Source organism: Brachionichthys hirsutus, chromosome 12, assembly GCF_040956055.1.
Source record: "Brachionichthys hirsutus isolate HB-005 chromosome 12, CSIRO-AGI_Bhir_v1, whole genome shotgun sequence".
Lineage (NCBI taxonomy): Eukaryota > Metazoa > Chordata > Actinopteri > Lophiiformes > Brachionichthyidae > Brachionichthys > Brachionichthys hirsutus.
The window spans coordinates 1,290,764-1,309,956 of NC_090908.1; the positions used below are offsets into that span (position 1 = coordinate 1,290,764).

A 19,193-nucleotide genomic window follows, 5' to 3' on the forward strand; every position below is an offset into this window, starting at 1 on the left:
CTCCCGCCACAGCGCAGCGCGCTACAGCGCATCCCGCCATAGCGCAGCCCCCCGCAGCGCAGCGTGCTACAGCGCATCCCGCCACAGCGCAGCGTGCTACAGCACATCCCGCTACAGCGCATCCCGCCACAGCGCATCTCGCTACAGCGCATCCCGCCACAGCGCAGCGTGCTACAGCGCATCCCGCCACAGCGCAGCGCGCTACAGCGCATCCCGCCACAGCGCATCCCGCCACAGCGCATCTCGCTACAGCGCATCCCGCCACAGCGCAGCGTGCTACAGCGCAGCGTGCCACAGCGCAGCGTGCTACAGCGCATCCCGCCACAGCGCATCTCGCCACAGCGCAGCGTGCCACAGCGCAGCGTGCTACAGCGCATCCCGCCACAGCGCATCCCGCCACAGCGCAGCGTGCTACAGCGCATCCCGCCACAGCGCAGCGTGCTACAGCACATCCCGCCACAGCGCATCTCGCCACAGCGCAGCGTGCTACAGCGCATCCCGCCACAGCGCATCTCGCCACAGCACAGCGTGCCACAGCGCAGCGTGCTACAGCGCATCCCGCCACAGCGCATCTCGCCACAGCGCAGCGTGCCACAGCGCAGCGTGCTACAGCGCATCCCGCCACAGCGCATCTCGCCACAGCGCAGCGTGCCACAGCGCAGCGTGCTACAGCGCATCCCGCCGCAGCGCAGCGTGCTACAGCGCCACAGCGCACCGTGCTACAGCGCATCCCGCTGAGGCCAACCAGCAGGCATTACGCCGTTCATCGTGCACGTTCCTTTTAATCAACTGTCTGACATGGCAGCAGCGCCCCCTGGCGTTACGTTAATCTGTACATGTAAGAGCAGCGTCCTCCACTGTCCAACTGGAAAACCTCTCAAAGCCAAAGATTCAGCCAAGCCAACGTTACACTGCATGACCGGCGCCAGAGTCCAAGATGAGACTTTTTGTTCTACATAGTTTAGTCTTGTGCTACCGTTTTATGGCTACTTTGTTTATATATCAAAGGCATTTATACTTGAAGTGCAATCAAAGCTGTCGATGCGCTGAGGAGACGGTGTACCACAGCAGCTCCGAGGAAGACTACCGGAAGCTACCGATGGCACTGCCCCCTGACTGGAATGACTCAACTAAACTTCTAGTCATCAAATAAATCAAAAGCACCCCAAAAAAAACAAGAGATGAGGCAGAGGCCAACAAACCAACGCAACCCGAGGCCTCGGCGAATCAGAGCTAGCGACGGAGCGCCCAGTGCATCAAACCGAGGCTTCAGCGGTTTTTACATTCGCCAACATTATAAACAGCTACAGCATAGCGTGAAAGCAAAAATATACAGAGTTAAGAAATACATGAATCAAGAGTACAAATAATAGAGGGCAGCCGTCGTCATTCACTGGATGAGTAATGAAAACCGGAGAAATCAGCTGCACGAAAGACGCAGGAAGGCAAGGCTGGAAATGTTTACCTCGCGACCTTTGTCCCGTTTGCATTTGGCCATTTGTACACGGCGGTTTCATTACGAACACATTCACCATTGTTGCTTTGATCAGTAGAAATGAGCTTATTTACAAGTCTGTCCAACCAGCCTATCGAGCTCGCTCAATCTCCCAGACGACCCAGTACACATAAAGCAGGATACCTGAGTATTCAACAAAACGCTTCCACACTCGTTCACAGCAGGAAATGTCGCTCGGCCGCACACGCACCAATGCAATCAATTCGGCAAAGTGCTTTCTCCATGGGATGCGGAGTAGATTTTGTGAGGAAGCCATTAACGCAACAAAACCAACAATTGAAAAGTTCTTGCAGAAAGAAAACAACTCCAAACGTCAAAACTAAACTGCAGGATGGCCGTCATGATGGGACCCCCGGGTTGTGTAGTAGCGTATGGGCCGACACGGGGAGACTTCATTCCAGCTGCGGTGGTCAGAGGGAACGCGCCGACTCCTGCGCCGACTCCTGCGCCACCAGGGTGGAAAGCAGAGCCGAATGCCGCTCCTCAGTGAGTGGCAGCTGCATGAGGCGAAGAAAACCTAGCAGACATCAGAACAGAAGCATTAGCCTCTCCTAGCAGCCAGAACAGAAGCAATAGCCTCTCCTAGCAGACAGAACAGAAGCGTTAGCCTCTCCTAGCAGACAGAACAGAAGCGTTAGCCTCTCCTAGCAGACAGAACAGAAGCGTTAGCCTCTCCTAGCAGACAGAACAGAAGCGTTAGCCTCTCCTAGCAGACAGAACAGAAGCGTTAGCCTCTCCTAGCAGACAGAACAGAAGCATTAGCCTCTCCTAGCAGACAGAACAGAAGCATTAGCCTCTCCTAGCAGACAGAACAGAAGCGTTAGCCTCTCCTAGCAGACAGAACAGAAGCGTTAGCCTCTCCTAGCAGACAGAACAGAAGCGTTAGCATCTCCTAGCAGACAGAACAAAAGCGTTAGCTTCTCCTAGCAGACAGAACAGAAGCGTTAGCCTCTCCTAGCAGACAGAACAGAAGCGTTAGCCTCTCCTAGCAGACAGAACAGAAGCGTTAGCCTCTCCTAGCAGACAGAACAGAAGCGTTAGCCTCTCCTAGCAGACAGAACAGAAGCGTTAGCCTCTCCTAGCAGACAGAACAGAAGCGTTAGCCTCTCCTAGCAGACAGAACAGAAGCGTTAGCTTCTCCTAGCAGACAGAACAGAAGCGTTAGCCTCTCCTAGCAGACAGAACAGAAGCGTTAGCCTCTCCTAGCAGACAGAACAGAAGCGTTAGCCTCTCCTAGCAGACAGAACAGAAGCGTTAGCCTCTCCTAGCAGACAGAACAGAAGCGTTAGCCTCTCCTAGCAGACAGAACAGAAGCGTTAGCCTCTCCTAGCAGACAGAACAGAAGCGTTAGCCTCTCCTAGCAGACAGAACAGAAGCGTTAGCCTCTCCTAGCAGACAGAACAGAAGCGTTAGCATCTCCTAGCAGACAGAACAAAAGCGTTAGCTTCTCCTAGCAGACAGAACAGAAGCGTTAGCCTCTCCTAGCAGCCAGAACAGAAGCGTTAGCCTCTCCTAGCAGACAGAACAGAAGCATTAGCCTCTCCTAGCAGACAGAACAGAAGCGTTAGCCTCTCCTAGCAGACAGAACAGAAGCGTTAGCCTCTCCTAGCAGACAGAACAGAAGCATTAGCCTCTCCTAGCAGACAGAACAGAAGCATTAGCCTCTCCTAGCAGACAGAACAGAAGCGTTAGCCTCTCCTAGCAGACAGAACAGAAGCATTAGCCTCTCCTAGCAGACATCAGAACAGAAGCATTAGCCTCTCCTAGCAGACAGAACAGAAGCGTTAGCCTCTCCTAGCAGACAGAACAGAAGCGTTAGCCTCTCCTAGCAGACAGAACAGAAGCGTTAGCCTCTCCTAGCAGACAGAACAGAAGCATTAGCCTCTCCTAGCAGACATCAGAACAGAAGCATTAGCCTCTCCTAGCAGACATCAGAACAGAAGCATTAGCCTCTCCTAGCAGACATCAGAACAGAAGCATTAGCCTCTCCTAGCAGACATCAGAACAGAAGCGTTAGCCTCTCCTAGCAGACAGAACAGAAGCGTTAGCCTCTCCTAGCAGACAGAACAGAAGCGTTAGCCTCTCCTAGAAGACAGAACAGAAGCGTTAGCCTCTCCTAGCAGACAGAACAGAAGCGTTAGCCTCTCCTAGCAGACAGAACAGAAGCATTAGCCTCTCCTAGCAGACATCAGAACAGAAGCGTTAGCCTCTCCTAGCAGACAGAACAGAAGCGTTAGCCTCTCCTAGCAGACATCAGAACAGAAGCGTTAGCCTCTCCTAGCAGACAGAACAGAAGCGTTAGCCTCTCCTAGCAGCCAGAACAGAAGCATTAGCCTCTCCTCCTCCCGCCACGCCCCGGATTACAGATGAAACCTGTTTCAGTCACACTATTGACTGTTTAATTGCATTAATTGTTATTTCGCTGTGCACCGCGTTTGTACAAACAGGCCGTCAAGGTCATTCCAGAATTCAGCTCCAGCAGAATAGAATGCATCACACACAGGAAGTGATGTCAGCGCTTACCTCTGAAGTCTCTGCACCAGTTCAGCCACCAGGGAGTCACAGATTCCCGGGTGCGTTTCCTCGGCCAGGTGAAAGGCCTCCTGCAGCCGCTCGCTCGCTTCTGGTTTACCGTTACTCGTCGCACCCTTTTCTCTAAGCTGCGACAGAGACAGATGCTAACCTGAATAGTATCGGATACCTGCACGCACGACATCTTTAGCCTCGCTTCATTTCCAATTATGAGTTTTATAACCGTTTAATCAGATGATGACCGTTTTAAATTCGTTTCAATTGAAAATGGCATTACCTCGGTAAACAAAGGAGAAAGTATCGTAGGAAAACTTTGGGATAAAGGCCTCTTTGGACTCTCCGGCACCTGGAAGACGTACGATGATGGTGAAAAGAAGCAGCCATCTGTTCCTCCCATCGGCCTTTTACCAAGGTGCGCCGTCTCACCTGACTCAGCTGCAGCTCAGCAGCCTGTGCCGCTCCATTCTCAATCTTCTTCAGGTCTTTCTCCTTGATAGTGTTGAAGATCCAATCATCGTTGCCAGCGTCACCCCCTCCAGGTTTCTGGCCGTCTCGCTCCCTACAGCGAGTAGACGCAGGATTTTGGGATCGATGCGCTTCCCTGTGTTCGAGCTCGACCCCCCCCCCTCTGGCGTGAACGCGGTGCAGCACTCACTCTTCAGACTCGTCGGAGCTGGATTCATCCCGGCTCTGCTCGGATTTCCACCTCTTGTATCTGTCAATCAGCTCCGTCAGGTAGGACGTCTTCTTGGCATGCCTTACAATGTACTTGTGTTTTAACAACTCTTTGGCGGTTGGCCTCTGAACAAAAGACACGAATCAAAGATTTTTGTCCTTTGAAGTGGACTTTCATGCATCGCAGTAACAACAGCAGCTCTTTGACTTACGAAGCGAGGCTCCTTGTTTAAACAGGCCTCAACGAACTCTTTAAGCGGTTTGCTGTAGTGCCCTTCCAGAGTCGGGGGGTTGTTCTTTGGGATGAGGAATAAGACCTTCATAGGATGCAGCTCGGAGTGCGGCGGCTCACCCTTAGCCATCTCTATTGCAGTTATTCCTAGTGACCAGATATCAGCCTGTAACAAAGACAAAGGAACAACCGGATCATTTTATCAACAAGCACGAAAGCAGGAAGGATTTCAGACCCATTTTACTCATATTAATGCAAACCACTGGCCCAGCATGATTATGTTTCAGCACCAACAGGTCCAATAGCACTCATCCAGTCTGACTGATTCAGCTGATTCTACTGGACTTCATCAGAACAGCCGTTACATAATTTATCTCTACAAACAGCCTTCACCTCCGGTTTGGATCATGACGTGGGCGGGAGGTTCTGGTTGGACGACCCAACTCAGAGGCCCAGTGACGCCGGAACCAAGCCGCGAGCTGCCCTACGAGTGATTACCGGACTCAGTGAAGACTGTGTGCTGAGAGCTCTCCAAGCACTGTGCCACTGTCCAGGGCATCCATCTTATCCACACCCCCCCCCCCCCCCCCCACCTGAGTGCAAAGACCGAGGCTTGATAATGGTAGCTGTAACCAGCCGTCAGTCATTTACTGACGGCTGGTTTACTGACATTTTCACTTCAATGCTTCAGCAAAATGACATTTTCACAGCGACAAGAGACATCTGGTCAGCTGAACTGTTTGGAAGATGAAAAGAATCTCTGTAGCGTTCTTTGCTCGACCCAAGACCCGATCGGTTGCATTAATCTTCATGCTTCATGCCCCCCCCCCCCTAACGCTAACTCACTGCTGGTCTAAAGGTCAACGGGCTCAACACTAAGGTTTTAGAGAAACTGAACCCAGGTCAGCCAGCTGTTAAACTCGCCGACTCTTTGCTGTCCCCATCAACGCTACGTCTCTCTTAGTGGACGGATTATTGATTAGATTACCGGCGCCTAATCAATGTCTGGCCAGCAGCACTGAATGTGCGTTTCTTTGGGATGCTGCTTTCCAACAGAAACTATGACTGATCAAAGTGGAATGTCAGGACAGTTCTGACCTTTGAATCATAGGCAGACTGCTTGATGACTTCCGGCGCCATCCAGAAGGGCGTGCCAACGAATGTGTTCCGTTTGATCTGCGTGTCGGTCAGCTGGCCCGCCACGCCGAAGTCTGCCAGCTTCACTTCTCCTTGCTCCGACAGCAACACGTTGGCCGCTGAAATGAGGAGGAACCAAATCTGAGATGCAATTAATGCCCCTCTAGAAAACAAGAAGTTCTTTAAAGGATATTTAAATAAAGAAATAATAAAAAAACAGGCCAGTACTTTAACCACTTAAGTAATGAAATAGTTCCCAGCTACTCGAATTGAATGAGGTGATATTTGGTTTGACAGAACAATAACCAGCTTCATCAAAGTGTTTGCATTATTTAAAAAAAAATCACGACAGGGAAGTGGCAAAACGCTTCTGCTGAGTGGATCTTCAGCCTGCCTGGAAAACGCCAAAGAAATAAACTACTGGATACACAGGAGCCCCCCCCTGAGTGTGGACTGTCTAATAAATGTTTCATCATCATCATCATCATCATCATCACCCTTAGTTGTTCCATCATTCATTCTTTCCTGCCGGCTGCAAACAATCTCAAATATTTTTCCAGCTGGATCACCCTAAAACAGAGAGCGATTAAAACATCCTGCATCTGCTTTGATCAACTCACGCATCCATGCGGTTTGCGTCAGACGTTTAACACGCCAGTTAAAATAACGAGGCTACGAACGTGCTAATGAAGGTTAGTCATTGTCATTCATCTAAATGTCTGCGTCGACATTATTTTCTCCCAGGTGATTCTACCTGCTTACTATGACAGTTGGTGCAGGGCTGCGTTATCCTGGAATAGATTTAGTGTTTCTTGATCCTGCTTGAGCCTGTTTCTATACGCAAAGACTCAATTCAACTTAATTCACATGAAACAGGTCATTGTGGCAGCACGTCACCTTTGATGTCTCTGTGGATTTTCTTTTCAGAGTGCAGATACTCCAGCCCTTTGAGGATCTCTCTCAGAATGGTGGCGATCTGAGTTTCATCCAGCGCTCCGGGTTCCAGCTAGCGGAGCAGATCAATCAGAGGATGCAGGTGATGTCAGGCTTAAATATGACCGATGGCAGGAATTAACAACTCGCATATCAAGTCTGTGTTACAGACTCACCAAATCTAGGGCCGATCCTCCACCCAGATACTCCATAATAATCCATAATTTTGTACCCTGAAAGATAGAACAGTGATTCAATTCTAGATGGTGTTTAATTTTCAGTAATTGTTAAGCTAGAGTAGAGGTCACACACTTGTATCCAAACATTCATTTTTCAAAAATCAGCCAAAAATATTACATTTTAACATTAAAACCCATTTATGGATTCAAAAATCAGCCAAAAATGCACATCAACTCTGATTCACTTTTACTTTTCATGGTTGGTGTATAAAGATACCAGAACAATCGAGAACCTTTTGGTGAGGATCCAGATCACCATGGGGACGGTGTAAATCCAATTAAGAAGTGAACGAGCTGCTCGGCGAGTGCTTTTCCAGTTATATCAGTTATAGGCATTTCAAACACAACAAAGCCGCAAGTTCAGCAAGTGTCTGACAATCAGGAACAGGAGTCACTTGTTTAGGATGTGCCAACAATTTTGGAATTCAGCTCGGGACCCAATGGAAGCTGGCACAGCAGAAGGGCAGACGAGTCACGCTCCTCTCAGCTGAATAGAGCTGGAGCCACACAGCGAGTGGTTTCTCTATCCACTGACCAATAACAGGAATATAGTGAGGCCATCAAAAAACATCTCCCCACAAACACAAAGAGGTAAATGCCTCTTCAATAGATAGTTGCATTTACCTCATTGTGTTTTCCTTGCCTTGCTCATGATGGCTCTATTAAAGCAGGGCTTTCCCTGCTCTACCTGGAAAGGGCCTTGAGATGCATTTTAGTTAGGATAGAAAAATTAAATTCATGACCAATGTTTCAGACTTGTCAAATTGTATTTAAAATATTTTAGAGGCAAAAACTCAGGTTTTTCTTGTTTTTCTCTTTTGGATGTGACACAGAAACATAACTCTCTCATTAAACTAAATCTTACCTTTAGATAGGACCCATAATACTTGGTGATGAAGGGACTGTCGCACTGGCTCAAAACCGTGATTTCCTGATGAATGTCTTCTATGTCATCCTCCGCTTCCTCCAGATCAATAATTTTAATCGCCACGACTTTCTGAGTCCGGCTGTCAATGCCTTTAAAAACTTCACCGAAGGATCCTTTTCCAATCCTTTCAAGCTTTGTGAAAAGCTCTTCCGGATCTGCTCTGAAATTCTGTGTGACAGAGAAGCAAAGAGAGACACTCGCACCGTTTCATCATGAGAGGAATACTGAGAAAATGGAAGCGCGTAGCCATTTGATCTTAGCATTATATCCAATGGGGATGCATTTTCTCTCTCTCCATGAAACAGCTGTACCCCCCAGGCTACACGTTCTCCACCACCGTTCACTTACATTTGAAAAACACAGCAATCCTTAGCCTAACCCGTTTGAGTACTGTTTGCAGTGCAATATTTATTAGGATAAAATGCATACATACAATAAATTTAAGGCAAACAATAAAAATATTCACAGTACTATTCCACCTGCAGTAACTAAAATGATCAAAACTAGTGCTGAGGAGATTAATTACTCAATCTTCTGATAGCAAACTAAATACTTTTACACAGAATAACCACAAGTATTTAGGATTTTCTGCAACTCAACCTCCCAAAGGAAAATCAACATTTTTTGTGAGAGAATTCAGGGGCCACAAGCAGAAACAATGTCAACGGCGCTGAAACAACCGAGTGTCAAAGTATTGAATCAATCGATTATTCAATGACAATTTCATAGTAATCCTTTAATTAATGTATGATGAGACACTTCCAGACATTACCTGCTCCTCAAACCTCAAGCTGATTGTCTGTCTCTCATCCGTATACACTAAATAGCTAATAAGTTATTCAGTATTGACCAGAGGAAATTAATAATTTAAACTAGACATCAAGGCCTCGATATCTTGGCTTGGCTTTGAAAAACTGGAACGATGAAGGGTTTTACCCTCTATTTCATAAACATGCAGAGTTATTTATTGAGCGATAAATTACTAATATATTGATTAATATAGTTGGTAATTACTATTAACTCTTGGCTGCAGCCCTAGTTTAAAGTAAAAGGTGTGCTGAAATAAAACACAGATGAGACCCGGTCGCAGGTGTTATTTGATCTGAAATAACTAGCAGGGCCTGTGGAGGCTTTCACAGCTCGCCATCCCTTCAGCACGTCCATATTTGACAGAAGGACAAACAAGAAGACAACTTCTGGACTTTGACAAATGGGCGCATTTATCGATAATGACGACGCGGATCCTGCAGATATGAAGTTACAGCCGTCTAATAAAACCGTCCTGCGGGAGAGATTAAACTTGTGCTATTGACGTGCACATTTGAAAGACAGCTAGTAATAAAACGACTTTGAATTTACCTGAACCCCAGGCAGCCCACTCTGACCGGGAGAATGAGCCATGGCGTCTTATCTGTGAAGATGACGCCTTTAGTCGTCTTTTTGTGCTGTCCTTATCGGCGGCGTGACGCTCGTTTCCTGGTCGGTTGCTTCCTGATGACCCGCAAAGCCCGCGATCAATGTGTCAAGCGAAAAGTCTCCCGATATGCCAAAGACCGGCGCGTCCTCCACCTCCAGCTGCCTGCCAGCTTTCTCCTCGCTTGCCTTCCGCAGTTAGCAGACGCTAGCCACGCTAGCCACTTTAGCGGCTACCGGTAGTTCCGCAGACCGCCGCGGGCTATGCCTCCACGCCCGGCGCTCTCCGGGCGACAACACGGAGGCTTGTTGTGAAATAGCCGGAGCGGGTAACTCTGTGCTCGCTGCCAAACACCGGTAGTTGTTTCTGTCGTTATTCGCTCCTCACTTTGTTTTGTCGTTCGGCGCCATCTTGGGTAATGTTATAGTCGTTTATGGAGGACCAATCAGAGTGAAGGAGAATTCATCGTCACAGAGGCGGAAGCGCGTGCGGGTGCAAAGTTCACTTGTTGCGACCTTTAGCACGACCTCTGGGCCCCTGGGGGTCCGAAGGATGAAGCAGTAGGACTCACAGCTGCATCAGAAGAACCACCAGAATCCCTTTTCACATTGAATGTAATCCACCAATGAATCATATCCCTTACATTTATTTCTAAATCAGTCTGTTTATATATATAAAGAATAGAGAACCCTCATTCACAGAAGTTTAATAAGGTATGTTGCTATCAAGATAGGGCAAAGTTATGTTATGAACCCCGACAAGGCAAGCGCCTTCATAACTATGCAGGTAGCCGTACTTACGGCCGGTCCCTCAGAACAAAACACGGTCGTAAGTCGACAACCTGTACCTCAAAAGGACAAAAAATCATGTAAATTGAGCAAACCTTATGCAGTATCATTTCATCCATTGTTAACTCTATACCTTCACTCTCAAATAATTTACAAAAATATTATTTACTAAAAAAGCACTTGCAGCGTGCAGACCTCCTTCAAACAGCTCAGCCCCCCCCCCCCCATATATTAGTTATCAGAAATAATGGTCCTATATTTATGTTCCATTAGTGGTGGATTCACGTTGATATTAGTTCAGTCGTCACAAAATCACTTTTTTTAGTAAAGGCGCTTTTCTTCTGGATCTAGCGCCATAGCTTTTGATGATACAGTACAACAAATCCGTTGGCATGCGGCGGATTCCATGGTGTCTTGGGTATACCTTGGTGTTTGTTCATATTTATATTTATTCTCCTGCAGTGACAAAAATTAAAAAGTTCCCATTATTTCTTGTTAAATTCTGGATCATAGTATCCAGAATTTAGTCAGGATCCAGATCAATCTTTGAAAAAGCCTCCATCTTCAGATCCGTTTTCATTACAATCCATCCAGTTGTTCCGTAACCCTGCTACAAATCACATGGCGGAGGAAATACAGTGATCGTTTATGGAGTACACAACTCCACTGATGGCCTGACAAGCTGCCATGATCACCGAACAGCGAGCTAAACATATGTATAGCAAAAACGGCACTCTTCAGTCTTACATGGGGGCAAGTTTTAATACAAAAGAGCAATTACATTCAATAACACGCGTTGGAAAATAATCAAATTATAATTGTTGTACTAAATAAAAAGGTTTCAACATCTCAACATACCTAAAGCAATCTTACACACAAATACACACAGACAATACAACAAATGCACCTCCTATCACTTTAAATCCACAGATATAAATGCATTATTATAATTATATTATATATCGTATTACTATTGCCTTTTGAAGCGTTCACATTTTTGAGCTGTTCACATTTTGGTCTGTTTGGCTTTTTCACCCATCTCGCCACCTAACTCCTTTAGTTGAGTTATATCATCTTCATCGCTGTCATCATCGTCAGAATTCTTCTTGAACTGGGCTTCGATTTCTACTGGGTCGATATAAGTGTAGAAATGTGCCATAATGGAGAAGATAAAGCACACGGCCAACAGCAAAGAGGCAAACAAGATGTACTCTGCCCACTTTGAGGAGAGAGGAAAAGCATGATATTAATACATCATCATGTTGTTGCTCTGACACAGAAGCAACGTCTTACATTCCCCACAAGGGGCGTTTTCATCTTCAGCTCCTGTAAATGCAGGTTTATTTAGTTGGAGAACTCCTTAGTACCTGTTTGGGAATCTTTGCAAGCTCAGCCACAATCAACACAATGAAGTTGCCAACAGCAACAGTCAGCAGCCAGCCTGCTTGCAGCACAGCTTTCATGTTATTAGGAGCCTGAGGGACACAAAAGGAGGACACAAATGTAATAAAGCTAAAAAACAATCACCATTATACCCTTAAATTAAAACCAAATGTCCTTTCTGACCTCTACTTCACTGTAAAACATGGAAATGAGGTGTGGGAATTCGTGCTGTTTTACCTGCGAGTAGGAAAACGCCAGACCAGTAACGGAAAACATCACTTCACCAGCAGTGATGAAGAAGTACTGCGGGATCTGGAGGGCCATGTTAACCGAGTTGGGCTTGATGTATTCTATTACAGTAATAGCCTTCTGACACTGAGGCTAATGAACAGAAATAAATACATCTCATATTAGGAGTCAGCATTTATAAAAACAACAATCTAGGCTGATCAATATTACGGGTCAGCGCAAGCAAAATAACGTCTTCTCACACGCGACTCTACCGTCAATAGGATTTGTTCTCAAATGCAAAGAGGAATAAGATACGCAAGGACAATACTTCCTGGGATCAAGTCACATGCTTTTAGAAGATTTATTGATTTAATCTAATAAAATATCCCATAAGAAATTCAATAAAACAGGGTTTTCTTTAGGAGATTACTCACACATTCCATTTAATTGGTTGGCTGTCACACTAAATGAAATGGCCTTATTCACATCGGACCAATACTTGTGATGTTGCGAGTCCGATGGCAAACTTACACTCGACCCAAAGACTAATGTGCTTGGGATAAAGAAGGAATATGAACTTCCAAACCCAAACTCCCGGATGTCAAGAGAATCAAGAATCAAGAAATCTTTAATGTCATTCATACACTCTCATGCACAAACGAAAAACAGCACTCAGGTCCCAGCTCGAGGCGCGCAACACACATTCATTCAACTAAAAGTAAATATATACACAAAATTAAAAAGTGACAAGTGGCAAAGTGACAGTGATTGCACAAAGTGACAGTGATTGCACGATCCCCGTTTGGGTCCAACACGGAAGCAGTGCATTTGGCCTCCGAGTTATCCTCTGTTCACAACCCTCACAGCATCAGGGAAGAAACTGTTTTTGAACCTGGTGGTCCTGGCCCTGATGCTGCGCAGCCTCCTCCCAGATGGGAGGGGGGAAAATAGTCCGTGTGCAGGGTGGGTGGGGTCCTTCATGATGCAGGTTGCCTTTTTCCTGCACCTCCTGCTGTAAATGTCACTCACGGTGGGTAGGCTGCTCTCCGAAGTCCTTTGGGCCGATTTAACCACCCGCTGCAGGGCCTTCCTGTCTGCAGCAGAGCAGCTGCCGTACCACACCGTGATGCAGGATGAGAGGACACTCTCCACCGCACACCTGTAGAAGGACGCAAGGACAGGGGAGCCCATACCTGCTCGCCTCAGCCTCCTCAGAAAGTAGAGGCGCTGGTGGGCCTTCTTCACTAAGGCGGCTGAGTTAGTCCTCCATGTCAGGTCGCTAGCGATGTGCACGCCCAGGTACCTGATGCTCTGGACCACCTCGACAGCCGCTCCTCCGATGTGGAGGGGAGGGGGGGTGTAGCCTCCTTTCCTGTAATCCACAATCATCTCCTTTGTTTTCTTCACATTGATGCAGAGGTTATTATCTCTGCACCACCGCACCAGATGTTCCACCTCCTGCATGTACTCCGACTCGTCGTTGTTGAGGATGCGTCCCACCACTGCTGTGTCGTCTGCGAACTTGACGATATGACTGCTCGGGTACTTGGCTTTGCAGTCATACGTCAGCAGGGTGAACAGCAGAGGGCTCAGAACGCATCCTTGAGGGGAGCCGGTGTTGAGGATGATGGGGGCGGAGGAGATGTTGCGGATTCTCACAGTCTGCGGCCTGTTCGTCAGGAAGTCCAGAACCCAGTTGCACATCGATGGGCTCAGCCCCAGTGTCACCAGTTTGTTGACCAGAGTCTGCGGGATGATGGTGTTAAATGCCGAGCTGAAGTCCAGAAACAGCAGCCTGGCATAAGCATCTCTGGTCTCCAGGTGACTCAGGGCCTCGTGAACCACTGAAGCGATCGCATCGTCGGTGGAGCGGTTCCTCCGGTACGCATACTGATGGGGGTCCACGCTGTCATCGACGCTGTCCTTAATGTGCCCCATCACCAGCCGCTCAAAGCACTTCATGACTATCGGAGTCAGAGCAACCGGCCGATAGTCGTTCAGGCATGATACTGTGGAGGTCTTGGGGACAGGGATGATGGTGGCTGTCTTCAGACACGTCGGCACTGAGCCCTGGGACAATGAGGTGTTGAAGATGTCGGTCAACACCTCGAAGAGCTGAAGTTGGAGAAATCGAAGCATTTACTTATTCCAATAACACAATAATAAAAAATGGACTGACATGACTGCGATTCACTCTGGATGTTGAAGGTGACCCTGAATAAAAAAAAAAGGAAATGACTTTAATGAACCACATTGAAAATTCTAGATATAGTGACTTACAGAAGGTGAAACAAATTCCTTACTTTCCATTTTTTATTATTGTGTTATTGGAATAAGTAAATGCTTCGATTTCTCCAACTTCAAAGGCAGCAGTGGTTACGTTCACTATTTTGTTCATTCCATTTATAAATCTGAAATGGGAATATATTGATAGCATTTAGACACACCAACACACACACCGGGGTTGCTTCATTTTAACGAGTGGCTCTGAAGAGCAAGTTTAAAGCTGCAACTCTAGGACTCTCAGTATTTTTGATTCAACTCACCGGATCGCATTTCTGCCCTTTTCTGGTTTCAAAGTTAAATCAGGAGTCTGAGGAAATAAGACGCTGGTAATTTTAATCCTTAAACGTTCCCTGGCGACTCTATTGTCATCATTCTGTGCTTTAACTCACCAGTAGCCATTCATCAGAAGTGTTGGAAGGAATCAGAAGTGTTTGTCGCTGTCCCTCGCTCAAAGGAATATTTCTCACTCCCGAGTCACCGATTGAAATGTTAAGACTTTCTGTGTCAAACGTGAAGAATTCATCGCTGGCCTTCAAAACAAAGACGCCGTTAAAGTTGTGCACTGAGAGAGAACACGGGCAGAATGCGAGCGCTTTTCAGAAAGCGAGTAGCAAATACTTCTGTCACTGAGGATACGCAGTACCATGTTTGCAGGAAGTGTCAGAGGTTCACTGCCAGGCAGATCAACCGTCACCGGAGTGCTGCCCATGTTCAGTAGCTTCAGCTGCGTCTGGGAGGCCGATGGGAAGACGGGCAATGTTTTCTAAAAGGTTGTGAAAACACAGACGCGCCGCCGTCACTGCGCTGAACTTGTACTGTGGTGCGCCGACCTGAACCATAAATGGTGTTTTATACTTACATCAATTTCCAGCTGAACCAGAGCAGCACAGACAAACGCTATTGATGCCAGAATCATCCCCACCGTCATTCTCCTCAAAGGCCTGTTGAATTAGCATTTAGCACAGCCACTGATATATAAATAGACACTTGCTGCTTTTATGACTGTCACATGGTCTCACGTTGAAATCTGTATCTTTGAGAGTTTTCAGTGCAGAATGTTGTTTTACAGAATTACATCAGCCTTTGGAGCTGAGGGTTCTTTTTTTTATTACACAGTTTTCAATTGCTTTTTTGATATCTTAGATGAGACAACCAGTATCATTTCATCCTTAGAGGTGTCAATCTTTCAGTCCATTTAGTGCACTTTGAAAACATGCAAAAAAAATTAAGGAATTCCGAAGAGACTGGGGATTTTTATAAAAACAAAACCCTGCCTCTCCCAAAACAAAATGTTATTCCCGTGAGTTGACTTGAGGATCCTGTGAAGGACTGGCCTATGTTGTACACAGACTGGTCGATACTGTGCACGGCCCCAGAGCTTACAGCAGTACTTACGTGAAGTTCAGACCACATTTCTCGATCAGCGGATAGATGAGGCTGTCCATGATGGGCACCAGAGTCAGGATCAGGATGGGATTGACCATCTTAAAAACATTAATGACACAGTGAAGGTGCAATGCAGAAAGAAAAAATCAGTCTAAGCAAACAAGTTTTTACTATTTTAATTTACCTGCATCTGATCAGGCTGAATAACAAGAAGACCCTGCAGATACAGAACATAAAGAAATTAAGGCATAAAGAAATGATTTTTCCCTGATAAGCATGTCCTATTACCAAACTTACAAAGTCTCCATCCATGGTGGTGGCTTGTAGAGTCCACCTAGAGCCCTTTAATAGAGGTGCAGCGGTTAGTACAGCGCCTTCATGCCTTTCTTATGGAAGTGCACATTGATTTTACCTTCTGGTCAAACAGAGTCCAGAACATCGGGAGTGGCGTGTACAAAAAGAGGACCTTCAGCACCATTTTTATTTGAGCAATGAGGAGTTTCTATAACAAAGACAATATGCAAGCGTTGTTATTTGACTGATGAAGTAGTTTGTAGTTGTTGTTGTTGTTTTTAACTCGAGAGAGTTAAATGAAGAGACAGCTTGCATCATATTTGTCCTCGGCCCAGTCCATCCAGTGCTGCCTCTTCGGGTACCGACTGCTTCTGTACTTGAAACGGTTTTTGAGGGCAAACTGAATGAGAGACATGAGACAGAAATATGTTTTTAGAAAAGCCCCGAGTAGTACTTGTTAAAACTTAATGCAGAATGCGTCGATGCAAAGACTCACCCCGATACATTTACACACATCATTCATGATATTTCCCTGCGGTTCAGCTCTATAGTACATCGGGCTTCCAGCCACAAACACCACTGTAAAAAAAACATCACAGGCCCATCATCAATATCAGTGTACGATGTGCAATTCAGATAGCGTATTTACATGTGTGCTGCACCGAGTGACGGCTCCACGCACCAAGTGCAACCACCATTAGTACTGCAGGGACACCAAAGGCCAGAGGGTAGCATTCCTGCTGACTGTGGATACCGCACTCCTGCGCTGCAGATGCAAGCAAGCATCAAGCTTAGATATCACTCACGGTCAAAGACGATCCCAGTTCATTACGAGCATCGTGTTCTACTCTACCTCTAAGGACTGGAGTGATGATCGTAGACAGGAGACTCCCACCGTTAATGCACAAGTAGAATACAGAGAAGAAGGTTCTCCTTTGTGACTCCTGCACAGAGAAAGGACTCCGTTTTCATTCATCTTGTGGAGCCTGTACGCATTGCACTGCTGTACCGAATGCTCAGCCAACTCCAGAGTGACTGATCTCTCTGACGAGAGCGCATGCACGGGTTCCAGGGATGGCAGATGTGTAGAACGAGTTGAGGCTAACATAGCCTCAAACAAAGAAGCAGGCTAGACGGCTGCCAAGTGAATTCCACACCCCTGCGATCAATGCTCTTTCTCATGATACCAACTGGGGAAATGTTTATGCACTTCCCTCTGAGACCACAGAGGCTATATAATGTTTTTTCATATGCATTAGCCCTGAGACTTAGATTTGTAAAATTGATGGTGTTTTCCCGTAAAGCTTAATTTAGCAGCAGCATCAGATTAAAATAGACATTTGTCCAGTAGCTGCATTGACTTCAGTGTCAGCTTTACCTTGCGACTGTCTCTAATCCGCTGACCTCAACATGAAAACTCTCGTTTTGTTGTCAGTGTTTTGGGAGGTTTGAAGTTGAACTGTATTGTAGGGTAGGAGCAGAAATGTAATATTCTAACCTGATTGTCATTAAACTGGTCTCCACCAAAGGCGGCAACACAAGGTTTGATGCCCCCAGTGCCCAGAGCGATGAGGAAGAGACCCACCATGGACAAGGCACTAAGTGAGGAGAGGACCGCGAGCGTGAGTACTGAGGAGGTGCAAAACACCCGTAGGCTTTGTTATAGTAATATCTCTATGAAACTTACACATGAAAGGTCATGTTATTAGGGGTCCCATCTCTATCGGTGTCTGTGATGTCATGTATTGCACTGACAGACATCGCTACCTGGCCGATTGTGTAGACAATGGACAAGTAGATGATCGTCCTTTAAAAGGAAGCAGGGAATAATCATCATGAGAGAAGTTACATTTCCAACATAACAAATAAAAAGGATTACAAGTACTGGACTTCAGTAAAAATAGTAACGTGTCATCAGCAAAAAGCAGTAACAATATCAAAGGTATTTGTTAAAGTAAATACATTTAAATCAGTGTGTAATATAAAAACTTTATAAAACATTTTTGGAGGGTATCTTTTTTTAAATCAATGAAGAATTAATAAAAGTAACAGAGTAACTCTCTCTATGGAATGTTGCATAACATGCATTAACATTTCCATCTTAAAGTAGAAACAGAAAGAAGAAAAAGTAAATAAATTAATGTGCAGGTCTCGAATAAAAGTACTCGATATCTTTACACCACCGTAATTTACACATCTCCAATAGTAAAATAATTATCACCTTTGTACTTTAAATCAATGACACTGGAGGCAGCCACTCACTTAAACTTTCCCAGCCAGGAGTCTGCCACAATGGCTCCCAGGATAGGAGTCAGGTAGCACAGGGCCACAAAAGTGTGATAGATGGATGTGGCCATGTCATCGTCCCATTTCAAGAAATACCTGAAATACAGCACCAGGACGGCTGTGGTGTGTGTGTGTGTGGGGGGGGGGGGGGGGGGAATTGAAGAGAATCAGCTCAGAAATGTTTTGCTATCTACAAGAAACAGTTCTGCAAATCAAGCGGCAAAACGCTTGATATTAGTTTTGGAAGGAAGGAAATGCTCTCACCCCGCATGCCATAATAGGAAAACCTCTCACAGAACTCGTTCACAACGATGAAGAAGATGCTGAGGGGGTAACCACACACCACGCTGCTCTGTTGGAGTAAAGACAGGGCACAGAATATATGTAGATCATGAAAAGAGGCAGTGTTACCACGTTCTAAGAAGAGGATTACATCAACAAGGACACAGTTCTGTTATCCTGTTCTTTCGTCCTCTTCATTTTTTGGTCTCTAAATACGTTTATATATTTACATACTTTATCCTTCGTTCAGACTATTGCTGTCAAAATGTTCACGTCTTCAAAGAAGCAGCACATTTGAATACTGTGCATGGTTTAAATACAAACTGCATATACTTAATAAACTCTATATATTCTATTCCAGGGAATACAATTGTAGTTTGTTTTAATTTTGCTGAATTTCATTACGTACCTTCCCTCTTCCCCTCGTTTGCTTTGGATCCTTTTTTTCTGCATATAAAGTGAAACAAGATTAAATAGCTCATTTTCATAATTGGAGACTACAAGCTGCTGCTTCCACATTATCTAACACTAGAACTAGCAAGGCAGTCATTTTGACTGCTTTCCAAATTTTCAACGTCATAAAGTACCAATAGGATCCTGACTTTTCCTAAATGTGTGTATTTATTATTATAACATTGTTTTATCATAAAT

The 19,193-nt window shown here is 45.9% G+C and overlaps 2 protein-coding genes across 2 annotated transcripts; both read right to left on the reverse strand.

Annotated features, from left to right (window-relative positions):
- Window positions 1-1,999: 1,999 nt before the first annotated feature.
- Window positions 2,000-9,593, reverse strand: stk24a (serine/threonine kinase 24a (STE20 homolog, yeast)). The gene is made up of 11 exons (XM_068746028.1): window positions 9,552-9,593; window positions 8,130-8,360; window positions 7,202-7,258; window positions 6,990-7,098; window positions 6,054-6,211; window positions 4,936-5,121; window positions 4,704-4,849; window positions 4,475-4,607; window positions 4,326-4,394; window positions 4,040-4,176; window positions 2,000-2,033 (listed from the first exon to the last, which is right to left on the reverse strand). Exons 1-11 carry the CDS (start codon window positions 9,591-9,593, stop codon window positions 2,000-2,002), a joined length of 1,302 nt encoding a protein of 433 aa, XP_068602129.1.
- A 1,690-nt stretch (window positions 9,594-11,283) lies between these two features.
- slc15a1a (solute carrier family 15 member 1a) lies at window positions 11,284-18,346 on the reverse strand. Its single transcript, XM_068746744.1, has 21 exons — window positions 18,237-18,346; window positions 17,662-17,781; window positions 17,473-17,572; window positions 16,828-16,918; window positions 16,657-16,740; window positions 16,471-16,553; window positions 16,288-16,374; window positions 16,093-16,182; window positions 15,978-16,022; window positions 15,865-15,897; window positions 15,690-15,778; window positions 15,154-15,235; window positions 14,938-15,057; window positions 14,684-14,824; window positions 14,555-14,601; window positions 14,312-14,419; window positions 14,182-14,222; window positions 12,540-12,610; window positions 12,015-12,152; window positions 11,762-11,869; window positions 11,284-11,613 (listed from the first exon to the last, which is right to left on the reverse strand). The coding sequence occupies exons 1-21, from the start codon at window positions 18,329-18,331 to the stop codon at window positions 11,401-11,403; spliced, it is 1,986 nt and encodes a 661-aa protein (XP_068602845.1). The 5' UTR covers window positions 18,332-18,346; the 3' UTR covers window positions 11,284-11,400.
- Window positions 18,347-19,193: the final 847 nt, after the last annotated feature.